Genomic DNA, 15,873 nt, shown 5'->3' with positions numbered 1-15,873 from the left:
CACCTGTTACCCATACCCTCCCTGGGACCCAGCTCCTCTGGAAAGGGTGAGGGTTTCCTAGGGAAGCCACCTGGGCAGAGGGAGCCTCAGCTGTGTCCCGCCCGGCCAATAGCAGCAACAGGTGTTAGCCAGGAAGTGCTGAAGGTGCCCTTGGCCAGGCTCCCGTCTCCAGGCCCTGGGTCTCCTCGACTGTACCATAAGGGTTCTTCAGAAGCCCTTGACATTCTTGATCATATGGTTCTGGATTAAGATCGGGGGAGACACAAGTTCTCCTCCAGCTCAGCTCCAGGTGCTCAGAAATGCAAACCTGCCTCTCTCCAGAGGAGGACTCTAGGGGAGAGCACACATCTGCAGAGAGTTCCCCCCGGGGCCCAGCACTGGCTCCCGGATGCCTTGCCACGTGACCCTGGACTTACGGCCGTGCTCACTCACCAGGCTTGGCCAGGCTGCAGCTGAGAGGCTAAAGCAAGGCTGGTGCTCCAAGTCATCTGTGTGTTCAAACCCAAGGGCTTCATATTCCTGATTCCCTCTACTCTGTACTGCTACAGTCAGCCTGGCCCAGCAAGCCTCAGGTTTACTTTCTCCCAGAGTTTCTTAGACTCATGTGCCTCCTTCTCAGCCTTAAGCAAGACAGGGATTCTTGGAGATCCAGTTTGTGAGCTCCTGTCAGGCCCAATGAGCCTGTCACCTGCACGGACCACATACAGCTTTTCACCACGGCCCAGGCCATGCGGGTAGCAAAGAATCCCCTGCTAGATTGGGAGCTCTGGGAAGGCAGATGCTGCCCTGGGCTCAGGAGCACTGTGCTCAGGCCCCTGGACTGTGGGCTCTCTCAACCTGAGCCAGTCCACCACTTTTGGGGGACCTGGGTGAGCGAAAGACTTATCCATTCTCTCCACTCACAGAAACCAATCCGTGCAGTGACAGCAGAGTGGCATGGGTGTGAGGTGCTGGGGATGTGACTGAGACACCTCCCACCCCCACCATCACTGAGGGAGAAACACGTGGACACAGCAGTAACCTGGTGCTTTCATAGGTGGTGGAGCCCACACCCTCTCTGGAAGGAGGAGCAGCCACCCCAGACTGGGGGAAGGCGTGCCCAGGTCATGCGCTTCAGGGACTGATCCACTTCCAGGTGGAGGGGCAGGTGAGTTGGGGGTGTGGTGAGTGCAAAGGCGGGGAGGCCCGAGGAGGGTAAGGTGGCCAGAGCAAAGAGGGGTCCCCAGAGGCTGCAGGTGGAATGGCGGATGTCCTGATTTCTGCTTTGCTCAGCACATGGCAGTGCGGAGAACAGAGACAGAGCCCAAGAATAGAGACACGTGGGGAAGTAGACAACGTCGACATCACCACAGGGGCAGGCGGCCCATTTGGTGTTGGCCCCGCAGCAGGTGGTGGCGCCTTGTTCCACAGCACCAGCATACTCACCCACTGACGATCTCCTTGGTCTCTGCCCGGATGAAATGCTCCTTCTCAGGCGTCAGAATACACAAGGAGAATTTCTGGCCCGTGCGGCCCTCCCCATCCACCACGTCTGTGCACTGGTTCATGTTGATGGTGCCCTGAGGCAGAGTCGTGGGCTGCAAGAAGGCAGCAGAGAGTCACCCAGAGGCCAGCCAACGGGGCCATAGACGTCCCACAGCTCTAGGCCATTCCTGACCCTTACAGCCTGTGGGGCCTCCAGGCGTGCTCTCCCTCGCCCCAGCCCCAGATCCTCTTCCTTTGTGCCCATCCCAGGGAGGACAGGGACAGGCCTGGCCTTCTCCAGCGGACACCGAGCTAAATACCCCTCCTACTTGGAAAGCAACATCCCACTTGCACTGGAGGGGATGTGCAGGGGAGGATAGGATGGGGACAGCTGGGGTGACAGGGGCAGCCGAGATCCTGGTCTCAGAAGGGCTGCTGATCCCACAGAGAAGCAAGAAAAAGCTCCAGAGGAGGCAGTTTCAAAATAGCAGGGTTATTTTTAGAGGCAACGAGGGGGCCAGAGAGAAGCCACATCCTTGAGAGCAGGCTGTGGGGTGGGTGCACTGTGTGTTCTTTAGAGGCGGCCAAGGAGTACACCCAGCAGCCTGGCCCACGGCACCTTCCCAGGGCCAGAGCAGAGCCCAGCAAAGGCTGCCACGCCAGTTCTGGCATGGCAAACGGTAACTGTTTTTCTTACAGCAAAAGCTGTTAGACACTGAAATTAGGGACAGAAAACCAAAAGCAGGAAAGGAAGCCCTTAAGAAGTCCCTACTGAGGCGAAGGGCTAGGCAAGAGGACCTTTATGGAGATGACTTGTTTAGCCCTGTGCCCTCTGGCCTCTTTCTTACTCTCCCAACGTAAAGATGCTTTGGGAGAGCAGATAGGTCGCCACGGCTACCACTACACCAGGGGTGCCCCTGTCCTTAACATGCTCCACACTGACTCCACCCCACTAATGGGCAGCTGCTGGCCTTTCCACCAAGCACCCCCAACAGCCCACCATTTCCTTGTTCTCATTCTTGAAGAAGCAGGAGATGCTTCTGATCCATCTGAGGGGTGGCCTGCAGTTGGGCTGCCTTCCACCCAGAGGTCGAGAAGGTTCCTCCCGCTATCCAGCCTCAAGCTCCTCGCTGACAGTCAATGGGGGCTTGGTCTGAAGAGCAGGATGCTGGGTCTGGTGCCCACGCTGAGTTCAGACCAACCACTCTCCACACCCCCGACCTTCTTTCTTTCAGATACGAGTTAGATGCAACCTCCTCGTCCCTCCAGCTCAAGCTCCTGTGATCTTCCTGTTACTTCCTCTGACCTACTTGCCACTTCTTTCTACACCCCCTTGATGCCTGCCTGCAGGAGTCAGACCCTAGGACTGCTGGCTTTGCAAAGCCCTTGCCTACATGGCTGCTGGCTCTTTTCTCCATGGTTAAATGCCCAAGTCCAAGAAGCCTTTCCTTGTGGGGTCTCTGGACTCTGCCATCCCCTGTGGGTCCAGCTCAGAATGGAGGTGGCACAGCAGGTGGAATGGAGGCTGGGCTCACAGGGAAGCCTCTTTCAGTGGTTTCACCCTTTCAGCACACACCGTTGGTATCCTGCCTCAGCAATGACCCTGGGGGGACACAAGGAGGAGCCACATTCAAGCCCAGCTCAGTGCTCTCCAACAGTGGAGTGGGTGTTTCTTGAGGAGGAGAGGGTAGAGGAGGCAGCCTCAGACCCCATCTTTAAGTTAGTCCAGGAGGGCTGGATCCAAGCCCCTGCCACCTTCTGGTTGGGGAGGTCCACACTGAGTGCTATGGCCACAGCCACAGGACAGGTGGGCCTTCCTGCCCAAGGCAGGGATCCTGGCTTTCCCAATCCCCTCTCTCCAGCTCCAGCCCCTTTACTCTGTTTGATAGAAGTTCTCATCCTGGGCATCCTGGCATGGTGGAGATGCCTGTCTGAACCCTCTGGACAAATGAAGGGTTGCTCTGACTTCCCTCTTGAGCCCAACACCCCCATGTAAAAGCACACCACACCCCCACCTCCTTAGACAAGGCATCTTGTCTCTCTGAGGTAGACTCTCTTGTTTGCTAACTGAGGAAACTCCATGGACCACAGCGAGGACTGGATGACATGAAATGGCAAAGTGGCCAGTGCACTCGTTACCAGAGTGAACCAGAAGCCATCGTGGAGGAACAACCGTGGAGGCAGAGGGGCTTTCCTAAGGCGGCCCTTCCTCTCTGGTCTTTGACTCCCACCCTGGTGCCTGGGACCGTGGTCTCAAAATGCTGACAGTGCAGGCCCTGAATGAGCTGTGTATCCATACATAGGTGACAGTCTACTATGAGGGTGCATAGAGACATACGTTAGATGGAACATAATGAAATTCCAAAGTTTTCTTCTCAAGGGATCATCCACTGGCCTCCTGGAGGCACAGGTCCCACTCTGAGGCCACGGTTCCAGGGTTCAGTGTCACCAAATTGCTCACTGTCCCTGAAGCCCACTCCTCCCTCTTACACAGTAACTGTTTGGGCACTTGGCCCCCAGCCCAACGAAATCCCTGCTCTGTCGCTGAACGTGGTTGTGTCTCAGCTTCACCAACTCAGTATGAAGCAATGCCTACCACCTCTCCACCTCTCTGGGCCTCAGTTTCCTCATGTGCAAAGTGAGGGTTCTACCTCCTTCCAAAAAGGATTTCAGAAGCATTAATAAAAGGCAAAAACATACCAAGCTGGGCCAGAACTGAAGGAAATTAGCATATATTAACTACCTGTGTGTCAGAATCTCACAGTTACACTCTCTGAACCATATCAGAGCATCACTGAACCCTATCACGCACAGAGAAAGGAGAGCAAATGGGGGTAAATAACAGTTATCAAAGAGGGGAAAATTTTAACTCCAGAGTCCAATCTATTTCCCCGGAGGAGGGAAAAAAACTTCCTGCTCTTAATCAGATGATCTCATTTTTATTTAATCCTGGTATTAATTTTTCGTTTTTTTTTTTTTTTTTTTTTTTTGAGACAGTCTCGCTCTGTTGCCCTGGTTGAAGTGCAGTGGTGTGATCTCGGCTCACTGCAACCTCCACCCCCTGGGTTCAAGTGATTCTCCTGCCTCAGCCTCCCAAGTAGCTGGGACTACAGGTGGCTGCCACCAAGCCCAGCTAATTTTTGTATTTTTAGTATTGTATTTTATAGTAATTTTTGTATTTTTAGTAGAGATGGGGTTTCACCAAGTTGGCCAGGCTGGTCTCGAACTCCTGACATCGACTGATCCGCCTGCTTCAGCCTCCCACAGTGCTGGCATTACAGGTGTGAAGCCACCACCCCTGGCCTAGCTTTTCTTTTTAACAACAGCTTTATTGAGGTATAATTTACATACAATTTACCTGACGTGTACAGTTCAATGGCTTTTAGCATCATGTTCACAGAGCTGTACAGCAGTTAAGTGCAGAACATTTCCATCTCCCCTTGAAAAGCCTTGGAGCATTCGTAGTCACTTCCCTTTGACACCTGCCCCCACCTCAACAACTGCTAACCTGCTTCCTGCCTCTGTGGATGTATCTCTTCTGGATACCTTGCATACATGGAAAAATCTGGTTTCCATTTAGCATATTTTCAAGGATTTAGCGTATTTTCAAGGTTCCTCTGCATTGCAGCATGTGCCAGTCTTTCAATCCTTTTTACAGCTGAAAAACGTTCCATTGTGTGGCTATATTGCATTTTGTTTATCCATTCATCTGTTGATGGACGTTTGGACTGTTTCCATTTTTTGGCTACTGTGTATAGTGCTGCTATGCACATTCCTATACAGTGTTCGTGTGCTCTCATTTCTCTTGGGTGTGTACCCAGGAGCAGAAGTGCTGGGTCAGACTACTTCCCAAAGTGGCTGTACCATTTCACATTCCCACCACCACTGTGTGAAGGTCTGGGACTAACTTTTCAAATTGTATTTATGTACTGCTTCTAACCAGCACTCTTGGAAGACAGGTCCAGGTCCGAGGATCTGCTATGAAAATAGCTCCCTTTGATTGTGGAGAGAAAGGAACGCTTATGCATTGTTGTGGGAGTATAAATTAGTTCAGCCACTATGGAAGATTGTGTGGCAATTCCTCAAAGACCTAAAAACAGAAATACCATTTGACCCAGCAATCTCATTACTGGGTATATACCCAAAGGAATATAAGTCATTCTATTATAAAGACACATTCCTATGTATGCTCATTGTAGCACTATTCACAATAGCAAAGACATGGAACCAACTTAAATGCCCATCAATGATACAGACCAGAGAAAGAAAATGTGATATATACATACACACCATGGAATACTACGTAGCCATAAAAAAGAAGATAGTATCCTTTGCAGGGACATGGATGGAGCTGGAGGCCACTATCTTTAGCAAACGAACACAGGAACAGAAAACATAGCACATGCTGTCACTTGTAAGTGGGAGCTAAATGATGAGAACACATAGACACATGGAGGGAAACAACACACACTGGGGACTTTCAGAGGGTTGAGGGTGGGAAGAGGGAGAAGATCAGGAAAAGTAACTAATGGGTATTAGGCTTAATAACTGGGTGACAAAATAATCTGTACAACAAACTTCCATGACACAAGTTTACCTATGTAACAAACCTGCACTTGTACCCCTGAACTTAAAAAAAAAAAAAAGGAAAAAGAAAACAGCTCCCTCCAAGTCTCAGTAGCGCAGCGTTTCCCCTCTCCCTGCTGCCGATGGGGGAAGCAGCAATGACAGCACCAGCACAGGCGCAGGGCGCAATGCTGCTCATGTTTGCGCCCATGCCCTTGAATACCAGGCACTGCTGCAAACTCTTCCCCTGCGTCCTCTCACTGAACATTCCGAACACACTATGAGGCAGGCAATACTGTCACCCCCCATCCAACAGACAAGGAAGCACACTGCTAAGAAGCTAAGTGCAGTCATGCACTGCACAACGGTGTTAGTCAACAGGGCCCTCTATGTTTTGCTAGGTTTGGATACATAAATACTTGCCACTGTGTTATAACTGCCTGCGATATTACAGTACATGCGTACAGGTTTATGGCTTCGAAGCAATAGGCTCTACCACAAAGCCTAGTTGTGCAGTAACCTGTACTGTCTAACTTTGTGTTAGCGCACTCTAGAATATTTACACAAGGACCAAACTGCCTAAGGATGCATTTCTCAGGATGTGTGCCTGTCATTAAACAATGCAGGGCTGTAATTTAGATCTAAGGTCACAATGCTAGGAAGTAGCCATGCTGGGATTCAAACCCAGGCACTCTGGTTCCAGAGCTGGTCCCCTTGCTGCTCTACACTCAGCAGCATTTCCAGGGCTTACAAGACTGGAGCAGACTCAACCAATGGCTCCTGGGAGCCCCTCAGCCAGCACCTCTCCCCTCCCCTGCCTCTGCCTAGGGGGCAGGACACCATCTATGTCTGGGTAGGCCTGAACCTTGTGCTGTGAGAGTAAGGGCAAATATCTAGGCTGTAACCCAAATCCAGCCAGAAGGAACGCCTCAGCTCTAACGCTGTCAGCAAAGCAGCTCTGATGAGCTCCCTGCCCTAATTCTATAACTCCAGAGGTCAGGAATCCAGGTTCCCTAGGAGGCCGAGCTTCACCTAGTTTTGCTTGATTTATTTTCCGAAAAAGAGATGGCCCTCTGTAGGTCATTGACTCTGCTATGTCACCAAGTTATGGGTTCAGCTCCCACATAGCCCTCCAGCTATCAGGAGCCTCTGGTCCTCTTCTAGGCTCCATCCTACCCCAGCTAAGAGGGCAGAGGTGCTACAGGTTGCAGATTGTTTAGGCAGGAGGACACAGGACAAAGGCTTCTCTCCAAAGAGATGAGCACACCGTACTCCTCCTGCCTGTCCTCTGTCCACAGGCCCACAGGAGACTGGAAGCTCTGTGCACTGCAGCCAGGGCATCTGTCAGAGGCCAGAGCAACCTTCCTGGGTTAGGATAATACTGCTACAGCAGCCTCTCCAACCGGGGACCCTCTACCACATCCCTGGCCCAAACAGGTGCACTTTTGGGAAAACCGGTCTTTGCTTCTTGTTGACCCCATGAGTGTGGGAAGGCAAGCTTCTAAGTCAGAGGGAAACAAGAGGAAAGTAAGCAGAAATATGGTGAGGGGCTGTTTGGCGTTATCGTCAGGAGGCCCTTCCTTCCAGGCAGCTGCTGTTATAGAACCAGTTACACGTGAGACCTGGGTGGGAGTCTTCCCTTTATCCCTTAATCTCTCATTCAGACTGGAAAACAGAGACTCAAGAAACAAAGGCTCTCCACCAGGGCAGAGAATTACTCCCAAAATCTCAAGGTCAGAAAGGGGATTTCAAGGTGAAACCTGACTCCCCCCACACCTGAGGTCCTGAGACAGCATGTTTCACAAACTCATCCAACCAAGGCCCACAAGGATTCATACCATGATGAGCACACACACAAGTGCACACACGCACATGACATGGACAACGGTGAGTCAGTATTTCTACCACGTGCATGTATTTATTATTTTTTCATATGCACTGTGACCCATTTAAGGAGTATGAAAAGCTTTGCCTGCAAACTTTGGTGCTGAGTGGTCAACTCGCTCATCTGCACTCTGGCAGGGACAGGTGGCTTAGCACATTCCAGGGAGGACACGGGGAATTGCCTTGCAGCAGAAGTCGGAAGTGCATCCACCACTTCCCGGGTGCTCACTGTGGCCGGGCCCTGAGTAGCTACAGGGCCCTGAGTAGCCGGGCCCTGAGTGCTTCAGGAGGCAGGGATATCACTGTTCTGACTTTCAGATGTACAAGCTGGGGCTCCAAGTGGTTACAGGACATGGCGCTCCATGGTGCCACCCAGAACAAGTCTGGTCCTCTCTGACTGGCACCCTTGCACCTCTCTCCTTGGCATCTTTCCTCCCTGGACTTTGCAATTGTTTGCACAAGGTCATGCCTAAGTTTATCGGAGAAACTGTAGGCAGGGCCACCCAGCCTGGACCACGTGGAGACTTGCCCAGCACGGCCCCTGCCTTCAGCCTGGCCCTTCACTGAGCTATGGCCTGATAAGGCAGCGCACAGGCAGGAACACCAACTCCCTCTTCCCTTGGGCTGGTGGGCTGTGCTGCATACTTGGTCTGGCTGCTCGAGCCAGGTCTAAGGAGAAGTCCCTGGTTTCTTTGGAATCAGGAGGTTGGCTCCATAGTTTTCTCAGGAAGGAACACAGCCCTTGGGGAGCACCAGCTGAGTTCCTAGGTGCCCCCGGAACCCACATCCTGGGAGGCACAACACAGGAGCGGGGCTCATGGGGGCTGTGTGGCTGGTCCAGGTCAAAGGTGGTCTCTCGGCTCTTCTTGCTGCAGCCAAACTGCTTCTAGGAGCCCGATCTAACAAATCACAAGCCCCTCTCTTTTGAGAAGGTACTGGTGACCACCCCAAAGGCCATCAGGTGTAGAAAGGGCACTTAACTCTTGACCCAAAGTCCCTCCGGGGCTGCAGACCTCTCCAGTGCGCAGCACTCTCCACAGAGAGATATCCCCAAAGCCCAAGTCCTCTGAGGAAACTGGACAGAGCCGCAGAAAGGGGGTCATGATCCCACGCAGACTCGGAGTAAGCAAAGCCTCTGCCTGGCCTCTGTGCCACACTCGGAGAAGCATTAGGCCAACCACGCCTAGGGACTGACAAAAGGTCGTAGCAGGTACCTGCTGGGCAGAACTCCCTTCCCCCTTCCCAGTCATCACTGCCAGTCCTGGTGTATTCCACAGTCCTCATGGTTCAAAGGGCAGTTCCACAATCACCCTCCACATTGTAGCCTCCTGGGGCTGCATGGAACAGCCCCTAGGCTGGGCTGAGCCCTCATCCCAACATCCCAATGTCCTCAGGTGTCAGGTCTGATTCCCAGTCATATCATCTCCTTGGGAAGGCAGCCATGATTCTGCACCCTTCCCCACCCTTCAGGTGTCTCACATGAAACCTGCATGCTACAACCTGGCGAACCCCAGAGAGGGTCCTGCAGCCCCAGAGGGACTCTGGGCCAAGAGTTGGATGCCCATTCTACACCTGTGGCCTTTGGGGTGGTCACCAGCACCTCCTCAAAAGACAGGCTTGTGATTTGTTAGATCAGGCCCCTAGAAGCAGTTTGGCTACAGCAAGAAGGGCAGGGAGACAACTCCATGACCTGGGCCAGCCACACAGCCCCCGTGAGACTCCCAGGACCCTAGGCAGCTTTGGCCAGCCAGGGCTACCTAGGTTGGACCTACGGCACAGGCAAGCGAGACCAGCTCATGGGGCTTCCATCAGTCCAGGACAGGAGGGAGAACTGGAGCCACAAACCACTGCTCTCCCAGCTGTTTCCCTCCGTGGAAGTTCTGAGATCTAAGGTAGACTCTGAGCTCTCTGTTTTCAGAGTTCTCTAGCCAAGAAGAGCCTACCCTTGGAGTCAAGTCCTAGCTCCACACTCACTAGCTCTGTAATTCTGGGCAAGTCACAAACTGTGAGCCTCAGTTTCCCTAACGTAAAATGGTGGTAAATATAGGTCTCATTTTGATTGTAAAATGGTGTAGCTATTGTGGAAAACTTCAGTAGTTCCTCAAAAATTTACAAAGCGTTTCCATATGACCCAACAAGTTGATTACTGGATATATACTCAAAAGAACAGAAGACAGGTACTCGAATGTGTACACAAATCATATTGTAGCAGCATAATTCGCGATAGCCAAAAGGTGGAAACAGCCCAAATGTCCATCAGTGGACGAATGGACAGACAACATGCAATATTCATATAATGGAATATTATTTTATTCAGCCATAAAAAGAATGAAATCCTGACACATGCTCCAACATGAGCAAACCTTGGAAACATCACACTAAGTGAATGAATCCAGTCACAAAAGTACAGATACTGTGTGATTTCATCTTGGTGAAATGTTCAGAAAAGGCCAACCCATAGAGAAAAAGCAGAGGAGTGGTTGCCAGGAACTAGGGGAGGGGAATGAGGAGTGGCCTAATGTTTTCGCCTAGAGATTTCCCTTTGGGGTGATAATCTACCCCCTTCTGTCACAAGACTACAAACGATACTGCACAGCTGAAGCGGGACTCGGACTCGGGATCGGGCTCAGGCTCAGGCTCAGGCTCAGGCTGGCATACCCGTCCTGTCCCCCGTTGCTTCTCAGTGCACATCATCACTCTCCTACCAGGCAAGGGTGGTGGTCAGCAGACGATGTATTCAACAACTTTCCCTGAATGCTTGGGAAGGAGGGAGAACAGTGTCAGGCATGTTCCGTCTCCTACCCTGGGGCAAGAGAGGCAGGGCTCAGTGGACTGAGGAGCTCTGGGCATCATGGGCCACCATCTCCTGCAAGGGGATGGGGCACGTCCTCTACTCAAAGACCACGGCCAGCTACTTGTGCTAAGATGGATGATGAGGACTCTTGAAAACAATGGACCAAGCCGAGGGGTCAATCCAAAGGCAGTTGAGTACCTCACAGATTCTCCCTGTGCCTCTCTGGCTCTTGCCTTGGAGCCCTGGGGAGCACCAGATGCCAGTTTCCCAGGCCACAATCCAGGGGAGAGCAGGGTCTGCCCCTCTGCTGAGCCCCAGGCCGACAACACCTGGCCCCTGACGCTACCTGCAAAACATTTCTGATCCCTCTCCCTAGCTGCAGATGCACGCAGGGCAGGCCCTTTCCCACTGCCCACCAATACAGACAGGGGACTGGCAGGAGGGAGGCCTCAGACCTGTGATTCTGGGAGTTCCATGGGAGGCTTGGCCAGATGCAGCCAGCTGGGAACATCTAGTACACAGTGAAGAGGCCCACGGGTTCTACCCTCCTAGGCATAGCAGGACTCGGAGCCTCAGAATAGTTCAACAGGAACAGCCCCAGAACCATTCTTCATGAACCCAGATCTGGCCAGGCCATCCCCAGACTCGACTGCTCCAACAGCTCCCAGCCCAAGCTCTGCTCCCTGCACCAATTGCCCCACCTTGCCTACTGGACCTGCTTGCTGACCTGGGAGACCCACGGTTACCCACTGCACAGGACAGCCTCCTTTATCACTGCCCTGCCGGAGAGGCCTGCCTGACACATCTCCCCTCCTGGATCGTTGTTCTGTGCTCCCTGAAGGGAGCCCCTGTGCAGAGGCCATGGCCCATTCACAGGTCTGCCCAACTGCTCTGTACACTAAGCTGTAAGGTGCTTGATAAAACTCCTTGTATTTATTTACTCTATACACCTAGGTCAGCACCTTCCAATATGTGCTTCAGTAAACATTTCTGAACAATGAAACAAGTCAACCCTGCTAGATTTATATTATAGATTTACTTATACATGTAATAGATATGTTTTATTTATAAAACAGAAAGCATTGCTGGGCGCGGTGGCTCACGCCTGTAATCCCAGCACTTTGGGAGGCTGAGGTGGGCGGATCATGAGGTCAGGAGATCGAGACTATCCTGGTTAACACCGTGAAACCCCATGTCTACTAAAAAAATACAAAAAAATTAGCCTGGCTTGGTGGCGGGTGCCTGTAGTCCCAGCTACTCGGGAGGCTGAGGCAGGAGAATGGCGTGAACCCAGGAGGTGGAGCTTGCAGTGAGCCGAGATTGCGCCACTGCACTCCAGCCTGGGCGACAGAGCGAGACTCTATCTCACTAAACTAAACTACACTGCACTACACTACACTACACTACACTACACTACTCAACTAAACTAAACTAAACTAAAAATAAAATAAAATGAAATAGAAACCATCAACTTTACCAAAATCCCATATTCATTAAGGGTTAACAGGATGATATGTGTGCAAAGACCAGACAGTGACAGGCTCTGCAGGGCATGAGGTGGACAAGCTGTCTGGAAAGAGATGCAGGCCCCTGAGGAATGGCCTTCCCATGAACAACACCTAGGCCACCAAGGCCATGGTGTTGGTCTGAAGCCACCACTCCAGCCTTGGGCCAAGGACTCTGCTGCAATCAGCAGATGGTAAAGTTGTGGAGATGATGCTGCATGACTCCACTTACACGAAACGTCCACGACAGGCCAATCGATAAAGATGGGAAGCAGGAGGGGAGGAGTGGAGGAGGCAGCTAAGGGATGCAGGGTTTCTTTGGGGGTTGATGAAGAATGCTCCGAAATCAGATTGTGTTGGTGGTTGTATAACCATGTGAATATCCTAAAAGACAATGACTTGTACACTTCAAACAAAACAAAACAGAACACTGCACAGATAACAGGGAGAAACCATGGGCTCAGCACCAAGCAGGCCAGGCCTTTCAATAGGCCTTCAAGGCTCCATGAGGAGAGAGAGCTCGCCTCCCTACCAACACTGGCCTGGAAGGTTCTCTACACCCCTTCTCTCCCCTAATATCTGGACATGGAAACTGAGGCCCAGGTTTCCTAACTCCTAGCCCACCACAACATGCCGCCTCCACCACAAAGGAAGCAGGAACCATGCAGCCAGGGCCAAAATCCCGAGGCCCTACCTTTCTTTCCCTCTACTGGAATGTGACAGTGGCTGTCACCCTACTTGGGCTCCCATCCCAAGTAGGCCCCCTTTTAAGATTCAGCTCTGGCCCTAGAGACAGTGTGGGCTTTCCGAGGCATTCATGGATTAGCAGGAGGGGGCCTCCAAGATGCGCAGCATCTCCTAATGCCAGCAGCAACAGTGCAGTGTGGGCCTCGCCCCAGCCTTGATGCTGCAGTGCATGGGCTGGGCCTTCTGCTAGAAGGGACTTTGTGGGATGCTGAGGAAATGACCTGTTCAGGGCTTTCCCAGGGGCGTAGTTAGAACCACTAAACTACTTTTTTTTTAAGGCAGAAAATAAGAAAACAAGGACCCTTTTCACTTGCTGCCAAGACCAGGAAGTTCCTCCTCACACCTGCTGTGCCAGGCTGGCCTGCTGGCTCCGGCCGCTGCCTGGGCAGCAAGATACCAGGGCCCCCGCCAAGTGGTCAAGGGCCCTCTGCCAAAGGAGCTTCCTTTGGGAGCCCTCACCCAGCTAAGGCCCACCTTCCTCCTAAAACTGGTGTGGGGGTAGATGGGAAGAGGGTGGGAGAGGCTTGGGAACTGGGGAAGAACAGCTTTTCAACTCCCTCACTCACCACAATGGTCAGCTAGCAGGATCCACCAACCAAGGGTGACGCTACACCATATGCAACAGTGAACCTGAAATGGAGCAGATACCTCAATGCAAGAACAAAAGCTATAAAATGCATAGAAGACCAAGGAAAAAAAGCCCAGTAACACTGCATTTAGCAACCATTTCTTGGATATGACGCCAAAAGCATAAGCAACAAAAGAAAAAAAAAAAAAAAGATAAACTAGACTTCATCAAAATTAAAAACCTTTGTACATCTAAGGACACTACCAAAAGAGTGAAAAGGCAACCTAGGGAAGGAAAGGGAATACTTGCAAATCATGTATCTGATAAAGTATTAGTATCTAGAATAAAGAGCTCCTAAAACTCAACAACAAGAGACAATTAAAAATAGACAAAGGATGTGAATATACAGTTCTCCAAAGAAGATATACAAATGGCCAAGACATACATAAAAAGGTGCCTGACATCGTTAGTCTTTAGAAAATGAAAGTCACCTAGCACTTCAGAAGGCCAAAGCAGGAGGATTGCTTGGGGCCAGAAGTTCGAGCCCAACCTGGCCAAGATAGTGAGACCTCATCTCTAAAAATTAAAATTAAAAAATAGCCAGGTGTGGTGGTATACTCCTGCAGTCCCAGCTACTCGGGAGCAGGGAGGATCCCTTGAGCCCAGGAGTTCAAGGCTGCAGTGAGCTGTGATGGCACCACTGCACTCCAGCCTGGGCAACAGAGTGAGACCCTGTCTCTTAAGAAAAAAAGAAAACAAAAGAAAATGCAAACCAAATCAGCCACAATAAGATGCTAGTTCACACTCACTAGGGTAGAGATAAGTTAAAAAACAGAAAACTGTCAGAGTTGGTGAGGTCATGGAGTAACTGGAACTGTGGCGCAGCCACTCTGGAAAGCAGTATGGAGCTTCTTCAAAAAATTAAACTGGACTTTATAGATCTGCTGTTTCATCCAGCAATTCCACTTGTAGGTATATACCCAGAGGAACTGAACACAGGGAATCGAACAGATATTTGTACACTCGCGTTTCATAGTAGCATTATTCACAATAGCCAAGAGGCGGAAGCAACTCCAGTGTCCACTAATAGATAGATGAATAAACAAAATGTAGTATGTACATACACTGCCATTTAAATCAGTCATAAAAAGGAATGAAATTCTGGTATGTGCTATACTACGGATGAATCTCAAAAACATGCTAAGTGCAACAAGCCAGTCACAAAAGGACAGATACTGTATGATTCCACTTATGTGAGGCACCCAAAGTAGTCAAATTCGTACAGAGTAGAATGGTGGTTGCCAGGATGAGAATAGGTACTGGCAAATTTCTTTTAAAAAATTCTGTACCTGACCTATACCCCAGCTACCTTTCTCTGGCACTTCTGTCCCTGTCTTCATAGAAAACAAACTCTTTAGGGCTATACCGCTAGTGATGGACTCAGATGGGAAGGGCAGGCAGGGATACCAATCAGTGGAAGAGACTGCAGGACAGGGCCAGGAGCCGTCTGCAAGGGCAGCCCCAAGTTGCCACCCCCCAGGGCATGAAACAGTTCCAGCCCCAACCCTGGGGAGTCCCCAAGTGGACAGCTCCCAAAGCTCATGGGAGCTAGTGAGACCCCAAGTTCCATCCCAGGTGTCTGAGCTGGGAGGGCTGCTGGAAGACAGCCCAGGGCTGAGGACGCCTCACTGGCCTCCTGTGGCCAGGAAGAAAGGACAGCGTGAGTTGGCTGTGTCACCAGCAGAAATGCCTAGCCTCTCCCGAGGCCCGTGTGCCTCTTAGTGGGGAATGCAGTACATGCACAGCCTAAGGGCCGCCTCATCCTCCCTCCCTCCCCCTCAATGCCACCGGCTGCCCTGAAACACCTTTATCCAGTGGCACCAACCCACAGCCCAGTCGCAGCCCTGTCCTCAGGAGGCCGTCCTCCTCCCGCTGAGCTGGGCTCCCCTTAAAGGGGCAGAGGGGAGGAGGCTGGGAATAAGTGGAACTCAGTTCATGGGATCGATGAACCATGCAGATGAGGGTCCTGAGTGAGCCCTGCAGGAGCAGATGGCAGGAGCCAGGGCTGTTTCACGTACAGAGGACGGGGACAGCTGGGGAGGGGCTGGGGCTACAGGGCAGGGCCACCGTCCCCCAAATCCTTTAACTCCATGGCATCTACTGGACATCAGGCTTGGGGTCACAGTGATGAGGCAGACATGGTGCCTGCCTCAGACTTCATGATCCCAGGGGAAGAGAGGGCATACATAGCCGCTTTGAGATGAACACCTGTGGGATGCAGAGGCAAGGAGGCCGGGTTCGGAGGATTCAGATGTCTTAAAGGCGGCTCCAGGCACAAGGCTCGA

At 51.6% G+C, this 15,873-nt stretch overlaps 1 protein-coding gene across 8 annotated transcripts in view; it reads right to left on the bottom strand.

Annotated features, from left to right (window-relative positions):
* The window catches only part of MPRIP (myosin phosphatase Rho interacting protein), a 150,923-nt gene that overhangs the window by 64,341 nt on the left and 70,709 nt on the right, over nt 1–15,873 (bottom strand). For all 8 annotated transcript variants that reach the window (XM_021928781.2, XM_009189776.4, XM_009189775.3 and 5 more), the window contains exon 4: nt 1,426–1,577. In XM_021928781.2, coding sequence (XP_021784473.2) covers nt 1,426–1,577 — 152 coding nt within the window. The remainder of the gene's footprint in view (nt 1–1,425; nt 1,578–15,873) is intronic.

The sequence above is a fragment of the Papio anubis genome, chromosome 17 (assembly GCF_008728515.1).
Source record: "Papio anubis isolate 15944 chromosome 17, Panubis1.0, whole genome shotgun sequence".
Lineage (NCBI taxonomy): Eukaryota > Metazoa > Chordata > Mammalia > Primates > Cercopithecidae > Papio > Papio anubis.
This window is presented reverse-complemented; position numbering and strand designations above follow the sequence as displayed.